The sequence below is a fragment of the Artemia sp. Qi Xiang Cuo genome, chromosome 8, assembly GCF_049724085.1.
Source record: "Artemia sp. Qi Xiang Cuo chromosome 8, ASM4972408v1, whole genome shotgun sequence".
NCBI lineage: Eukaryota > Metazoa > Arthropoda > Branchiopoda > Anostraca > Artemiidae > Artemia > Artemia sp. Qi Xiang Cuo.
Window position 1 is genome coordinate 12,493,045 of NC_142801.1, and position 9,062 is coordinate 12,502,106.

The 9,062-nt window shown below is 32.7% G+C and overlaps 1 protein-coding gene across 1 annotated transcript; it reads left to right on the top strand.

Annotated features, from left to right (window-relative positions):
- Positions 1-536: 536 nt before the first annotated feature.
- LOC148949171 (hepatoma-derived growth factor-like) lies at positions 537-938 on the top strand. Its single transcript, XM_089092642.1, has one exon. It carries the CDS (start codon positions 537-539, stop codon positions 936-938), a length of 402 nt encoding a protein of 133 aa, XP_088948768.1.
- The last annotated feature ends 8,124 nt before the right edge of the window (positions 939-9,062 follow it).

A 9,062-nucleotide genomic window follows, 5' to 3' on the forward strand; every position in this document is an offset into this window, starting at 1 on the left:
CCAAAAGCTCAGTTTCTAATGATAAATGTTTCGACGGAAGATTGCTTTTTATTCATCATTCACAACGCCTTCCAACCTATTCCTTCAAAACCCTTTCACCAAAAATGATAACTTTCCTGTCAACTTTATTTATTAGAAAGCGTCATATTTTAGAAACAGAGAGAAGTATTGATGAAAAACAAAGCATTTCTGAAGGGCGGTAGCATTTATAGTACCAAGAATTTCCAAGTCATTAGAAAATTTAGGAACAACGTTGAAATTCAAGCTTTAAAGATAGTAAAAACATACTATCACAATATATATATATATATATATATATATATATATATATATATATATATATATATATATATATATATATATATATATATATATATATATATATATATATATATATATATATATATATATATATATATATGTGAAGAAAATTACATAGGAAGTTATTATGAGAAGGCGTTTATTGGAAAGTAGGGGGAATTAAAAAGCCCCCCTTGTGTGTAAGTCTTTATTTAGTGACTTTATTCATTTTCGTAATGGCTCCTTCATCTAACCAGTTTAAGGAAGGTGACATAGCTTTAGCACGATTTGCGGTGTATCCCCTTTGGCCAGTCAGGATTATTGAGACGGTGAAGACTGCAACGGGTTCAACGAAGTATCGGGTATTCTGTTATGGGTCGCATGATCAGCAACTCCTCATAGATGGCCAACTCGTAGATTACGAGAGTAACAAAGAGGAGGCATCCAAGAGAATAAGGAAAGGAGTAAAAAAAGCGTTCGAAGAACTTCGTTCTTTTCCGGAAATTTATCTTGATGTATTGAAAAAAGCTAAAAATCAAAGTGACACAAATAAGGACGGATCTGCCAGCAGCGCTTCTGCTGTTGTGAGTGGACTTCGTGAGTGGAATGCGAAAAATTGTGCGAACTACTTAAATTAAGAAGATTAAAATTAAAATCACCAATAAAAACCCGATCCAATTTCGTCGCCGCTGTATCAGAAATAAACTTTAGATCGAAGGTATAAGATCAAGTAAGATCAAAACTTTTTCTATTGAGATTGAAGTTTCGGAGAAGAAAAAGTTGTTAGTTTGTTTAGTATACCGGCCGCCTAGTGCTAATCCGGAGGATTTTCTTTGCGATTTTGATAAGTTTATTTCTGATACAGCGGCGATGAAATTGGATCGGGTTTTTATGGGTGATTTTAATTTTAATCTTTTTGCCACAGAATAATTAAAACCTTATTTCTAACAATTTATGGCTGAAAACATTGAAAAATCTGCAGAATCTAGAGAGTGTGGAGGGAAATTCAGTACCATAGAGGAAAGTATTTGTTTAATTTATATTAGCTATATCTAAGGGCTCTTCTTAGAGATGGAAATTAATATTGTTATAATTTATTAAACCACTGTTTTGGCCTAGTACATTTTAAACCCGTGGTTTCATATTGGCAATATGTACAAGCCGATTTACGTTTTTTTTTATGTTTAAGCAGTGGGATAGCTTTCGACGTTTACCTTTGCTGAAGTAGATTGATTTTAATCCTACGTAGAATAAGACTACTGAAGTTTATTCCTTGCAATGGAACTGAATAACGAATTAGAACATCGAATTAATTTTCCTGCATGTTTATTGATCTACTTCTTCCAATGGAACTTCACTAAATTAATAACAGTAAGATGATCAACAACTCATTTAGTAAACAGATTATTTCCTCACTGAAAGGAGTCAATAAAATATCAAGATTAATTTAAGTACTAGGTTCTTGACTTTATACTTATATATTTAAAATTTACTTGTATACATCTATCATGTTTTATATTATATTAATTGCATTTATTTACGAAATTTTAATTATAATAAAAAAAAAATTTATAAAAAAAAATATTAAAATCATAAAAATATAAAGTTATAATAAAAAAAATTATTATATAAAATTATATAATAAAAAATCGAATTAATTTTTCTGCATGTATCTAGGTAAATATTTCCAAAAAAACGTTGGAACATAAGAAAAAAAAAACAGAACATAAACATAACAGAACCAACAGAAAAAAAAACACGAATAAATTAAAAAGAAAAACGTACTTATGAATCTTCACGAAATTATTTATAAAGAGATACATCTTTCACGATGTATCAGTCCTTCATCAACATACTTAGGCAAATTCCTTAATTTATTTATTTATTTATTAATACCGACAGCGGTAAGCTATACAAAAAAGCTTGTCGTACTAAGGAATAACATAATAAGGCAACGATAGATCTTACTTTACAAAATATACATACAACAGAAATTCGCTATAAATATACATGAAAACACATTTAAAATGGATCTTGAAAGGACCGACTGGGAAAATTCGTAGAAGCTAGTTTTGTTTTAAAAGTGTGGATTGTGAGAGTATCAACGGTCTCTGACGAAAGTGCATTCCAAGGCTTGCACACACGGCTGGACAGTGAGTTCTGACCTAATCTTGTACGTGGCCGTGGTGGGTGAATTTTGTGCTGGTGTTGACGGGTGGTGTTGTATCCTGAGAAGGCGAAGAAGTGAGATGGGGTGATATTGTCAACGAAGATAATGAACAGTACTGCACTTAGTCTCGTTAATGAACATACAGTTTGCTATGCACCACTGACGCAGAGCATCCAAGTCACTTTGGAGCAGTGAAATCTCTTGTTCATTCAGTACTGATCTGTACAGCTTCACATCATCCGCGAACATTTTTACAGTCGAGTTATTAACAACAAACGGTAGATCGTTAATAAAAATGCAGAAAAGTACAGGCCCTAGGCAACTGCCTTGCAGAACTCCACTGATCACAGGTGTGGAATCTGATAGGGCTTCTCCTACAACAACCTGTTGGGTTCTGTGTGTTAGATAATCTGTTATCCATGCAGCAGTCCAAGAGCCAATCCTGTATTGTTGACACTTCTTAATCAGAAGTGAGATAGAAATTTTGTCAAACGCCTTAGAAAAGTCAACATAAATGCAATCAAACAAAACCCCCCTATCCGCCATTGAGTGAAAGTCACCTATGACTTCCAGAAGCTGTGTATTACAAGAGCGCCGCTTACAAAACCCATGTTGGGCTGGATGCCACATATTATTTTCTTCAAAGTATGACTGTATTCTACAGACCAGGATTTTTTCCATAATTCGGGAAAAAATGGACACATTCGAAATTGGTCTGTAGTTGTGAAATTGGGATTTGGAACCATTCTTATAAAGTGGCGTAATGACAGCTTTTTTCCAGGATGAGGGACAAACTCCAGGCAAAAGACACAGATTAAATAGGTATGTGAGTGGCTCTGCCAGAACCGGCGCAAGTTCACGCAGCATCTTGTTAGAAAAGCCGTTGATGTCAGGCGCCCTTCCTGTATCTAGTTTCTGAAGTGTCTGATAAACCTGCTGAAAGGTAAAATCCGAGTCATCGAATTCTTTTATTAAATTTGGAGGAGCAAATTGAGTGTCTGTTATTACCTGTGTTTGTGTGAAAACTGAAGCAAATAGTTTGTTGAATTGTTGTGATTTTAAATGATTACCGTCTATGTGTGCAAGAGTGTCAGGGTCTACGAATGAAATGCATGATGGAGACTGTGTGTTTTGGTTCCTTCTGACATACTTCCAGAATTTTTTTGGGCAAGTGTGGACCGATACAATCACATCGGCCTCCACCTCACGGTCATTAAATTAAAAAAAAAATTTTCCACAAAATAAGTTATTCAAAGAAAAGTAAAGAACCCAGTTAAACAAAAAATGAGCAAAAATAAAATCAAATAATCTACCAAGCGTGAAACTACCACAAATCAGCATCGATAAATAAATGAAACCCAAAACCAACAGAAACTACAATAAATAATCGAGTCAAACTAAAAACGAGCAGAAATTAACATAAGTTGGGCTCAAAACCCCTATGTCTTCCCAAGGCCAGAACATAATTTGCACTTTACTGAAAAAAATAGAAATGAATTTGCATTGTCAGTTTAATATACAGATACTGATATAAAGTAATCAAAATGTTAATATTATTTGATTTATTAAAGTTATAAAAGTAAAAACATTTAAATATTTTTCAGTAGAGTGCAAAATTATCTTCTGGCCTTGGGAAGGCATAGGGTTTGAGCTTCAACTTAAAATGCTTGGGCTCATTTAATAACCAATTAAAATGCTTGAACACATACTATTTTTCCCAACTTTCGTCTATATATATATATATATATATATATATATATATATATATATATATATATATATATATATATATATATATATATATATATATATATATATATATATATATATATATATATATATATATATATATATATATATATATATATATATATATATATATATATATATATATATATATATATATATATATATATATATATATATATATATATATATATATATATATATATATATATACATATATATACCATCCTGAGCAAAATAATTTTCGTTTGCTCTGGAAGTCTTATGCTGACGATTAATGTTATTTAAAATGTCAAAATTCAGTGTTTATTATATGTTATTTTCAGTTTTCATTTATAAGTTTGATCAAAATTGTTGAATAAACAGTATGGCAAAAAAAAAGGAGTGTGATAAGTCTTTATTTTACTTTCCTCGTATTTTAGTTTTGATCATAATCTCATCTGTTTAAAGAGTAATTTTTTGTTGTTCATTGATTTTAAAAACGTTTTCCACAGAAGAAGTTTTTCAAAGAAAAGTAAAAGTTAGGTTAAGGTTAGGAACCCCCCTCGAAAATAAAAATACACACGCACAGCTTTTTAGTAGAGCTCAATTCCCGGTCTAACCTTTATAGTGTTTGAGGGTGCAATAGCCCTTCTCTTATTTGTGGTAATTTCTGTTTGTTTTAAGTTCAAATTACAATATGCATTTATCTCTGATCGTTTACGGTTTTACATGTCTCTTCACTTTCCTCTAATTTCTTTTTGGAAAACCATTTTTTAATAAATTTAAAACATTAGCCTATAAGGTTGGCAAGTGTTTGATATTTGGCTACATATTAACCACACCTTCACTTGTAGCGCGGAAGGGATAGAGTAAATTTGAAAGAGTTCAAGAAAATATGAAGCTAAAAACTATTGATGAATAAAATGTATATATCTTTTTGAAATTAAAATAAAGAAAAATAAATTAAAGAATTCAGACTAAGCATACTTGAATATGCATGGCAGATCTGTGCAATGTGTACATTTTTAGAGTGAAGGGGGAAATGTAGGGTTAAAACTAAAAAAAACAGCTCAAAATACTGGAAAACAACGGGGGAAACAATTAACAGACAGAAAAAAAGCATAGATCTTGAGATACTGGGGACATGGGGCCAGGACTTTGTCCACATACCTGGTTATCAAGACTACATTGACTGTACTAAGCATCGTCTCATAAATGCTCACCACTAAAATCAACATTATTAGGATAAAAAACTTACCCAAAGAGAAGTACGAAAATCGTTCAGATCTCTTTTGTTTTTCAGCTCCTTGGGAAGGTGCTTCCACATAGTCAGGTTGGAAAAAGAATGACAACATACACCAAATTAACCCAAAGTTGTCCAAATTTTCCTAATTCATCAATTGTTCCAATATCATCGACCACACGCTTCCACGATATAAAAATTAGATCAACTAGAGATAAATTCAGCATCCACAAAACCCTTTGTGGGACGAAATGTTTCGGTTTTAACAGCATTACAATGGTATTTGGAAATTCAACATGAGTTTTAAACCCAAGACACTCATCCACCAGGACCCGAGACAGTATTATGTAAATATGTGTCAGGAGATATCACTTACTAGTTCAGTGCAATAGATCCAAAAGAAAAAATTAGTATTTTCCATATAGAACTAATCTACTATCTCTCTATGGTTTGAACAGAGTTTATTCACTCACATCCATCTTTCTCTGTAATAGATTTTTGCTTTCAGCCGCACAAATAAAACTGACCCAATCACAGCTGCCATCAGATACATGTCGTCAGCAAAGCTAGGCAACATCATCTTTGAAAATGCACGTATAAGTGCCTAATGATTCGATATCCTTTAGATGCAAATATTCAAATTATAAATATACGCCAGAAAATTAAAGGACCGAATAAAGAGCAACGGGTCACTCCACATTTTACATTCAAGTAATCTTATTCAACACTTCTATCATCAACACACTGTTTCCATCACAAAAAAGATGAAAACTTGCATCCCTAAAAGAAATCCATCCCTAAAAGAATTTATCCATGGATTTAAATAGAGCATATAATATCCTTAATATCCTCGCAATGTAAAAACACTTACCCCTTTGCCTAAATTCTAGATTACCTTGTAGAATCTGAACACCTTCTATTAACACCTGACAAAGACGCAAATGGCTCATTCCCAAGTCTAGGTCTATATCTTGATAAATCTGTTTAGCTATACATAGCTACTGTGCACACGGATTTGATAAAGGCTGTTTAGCTTTATTACCTAAAAAACTTTTTCACAAAATAAGTTTTTCAAGGAAAAGTAAAGAACTCCATTAAACAAAAATGAGCAAAAATAAAATCAAATAATCTACAAAGCGTGAAATTACCACAAATCAGTATTGATAAATAAATGAAACACAAAACGAACAACAATTACAATAAAACACCGAGTCAAACTCAAAACGAGCAGAAATTAACATAAGTAGCGCGCAAAACCCCTATGCTTTCCCAAGGCCAGAACAAAATTTGCACTTTACTGGAAAAATATAGATGTTTTTACTTTTATAACTTTAATCAATCAAATAATATAAATACTTTGATTACTAGATATCAGTAAATGTATATTAAACTGACAATGCATAATCATTTGTAATTTTTCCGTAAAGTGCAAATTATGTTCTGGTCTTGGGAAGGCATAGGGGTTTTGCGCGCAACTTATGTTAATTTCTACTCGTTTTGAGTTTGACTCGGTTAATTATTTTAATTTCTGTTCGTTTCATGTTTCATTTATTTATCGATGCTGATTTGTGGTTACCAAGCGTTTCACGCTTGGTAGATTATTTGATTTTATTTTGGCTCATTTTTTGTTTAATCGAGTTCTTTACTTTTCTTCGAAAAACTTATTTTGTGGAAAAAGTTTTTTTTAATTAATTTCTGTTCGTTTTATATTGACATACTCTTTTCAGGGAAAAAGAAAATAACACTTTAAATCTTTTCGTTTTTTTAAAGACTTTATAGTTTGGCCTGCAATTTGTATACTGGAGAAAAATTTTCAACAATTTTTAGCAACATACACAATTTTAAAAATCTGGACACAAATAGTAATGTTTTATTTAGTTTCATACCTCCTCTAGTTGACCTGCAATGGAAAACTTGACACCATTCGCAAAAAAATCTGTTTATTTTCATTGATAGTTTGATGCGCTAGCGTTATTTCGGCTCAACTAACCTTTAAGAGAAGAAGCCCCGAAAGTCTGAACATAATACGCCCAGTGTTTGTAGAGATTCTGCAGGGATACCTTACAATGAATCGGCAGGGACACAATGCATTTTGGTTGGGCTTTCTTACAACATTTAGTTTTTAAACATAATGGGCAAATGGGAGGGTGGGCGTGAGAGGGGGGTTAGTTGCCCTCCAATCGCTTTTAACCGTTAAACCGGGAATGGACCTTTTGTGCTTTCGCCTAAATGTGCCTTTCTTGATGTGTCTCTGACAATACCTTCTATAAAAACCAAATATGCCCCCAATGCATAACTTACACACCTTTACCTGAAGTCTGTGTGGGAGTGTCCTCTAAAAAGACACAGTTTAAACCTGGAATTCAACTGCGCTGAACAAACTGGCAATCTCAGAAATCTTAGTGGATGTGTTTAGCGGACTAATGTGCGTGGGGGGGACTAGTTGCCCTCCAATCACTTTCGAATATTAAAAAGGCCACCAGCCACTCCAATTTTCAATCGAATGAGCCCTATTCGAAGTTTCTACGACAACTCCTTCGATACGAAGTGCCCGGGTATGGAGAAGAAAAAAAGAATACATTGTACCCACATCGTTCTTTACTTAGGCAGCGCTATCGCGCTGCATATGATTTTAACTCGTGATCCTATAATCCCATATTTATCGATTTAATGTTTCCATTGGAACTTAACTAAATTAATAATAATAACAGAGTCAGCAACTCATTTGGTAACCAGATCACTTCCTCACTGAAATGTGTCAACAACACAATAGCATTAATTTAAGTTCTATGTTCTTGACTTTATATTTATATATTTAACAATTACTTATATACATTTATCATATTTTATAATATATTCTTTGTATTTATTTATATAATTTTAGTTATAATAAAAATTATCTACTTTATTTATATTTAACGGATAAATAAATGATATATATTCTATTCATTTATATCTTAAATTTAAACTTACTTGCATTTTCAATATTGGTTGTGCAGTTAATCCATGCTTATAATCAGTCTTAAGAAGACTTTAGTTTAGTTATATTTTATTAATAAACAATCTCAACTAAATACAGCAAACACAAATATTCAAAAAGAGCGAACAGGATACTGCCAATAGAGCCAACGCTTGAATCAAAAGCTACCTATTGTCAAACAAGTTTCATCAACCACCAAAGTATACAGAGCCAACGCACATACGGCCAAAACAACCAGAGTCAACGCTTAAATCTGAAGCTACCTACTGTCAAAGGTTATATCAACCGCGAAAATACATAGAGCCAGCGCATATACCGTCAAAACAATAAAGCCAAGGTTTGAATCGAAAGCTACTTATTATCAACCAAGTTTGATCAACCGCCAGAACATATAGGGCCAACGAAAATACCACCAAAACAATAGTGTCAACGCTTGAGTCGAAAGCTACCTCTTATCAAACAAGTTTCATCAACCGCCAGAATATATAGGGCCAACGCGTATACCGCCAAAACAACAGAGCGAACGCTTGAGTCGAAAGCTTCCTATTATCAAACAAGTTTTATCAACCGCCAGAATATATAGAGTCAACGTTTAGGCACGGCCAAAACAACAGTGCCAACGCTTGAGTCGAAAGCTACCT

Coding starts and splice junctions, on each gene's coding strand:
- LOC148949171 (XM_089092642.1), top strand. CDS start 537: ATGGCTCCTTCATCTAACCAGTTTAAGGAAGGTGACATAGCTTTAGCA.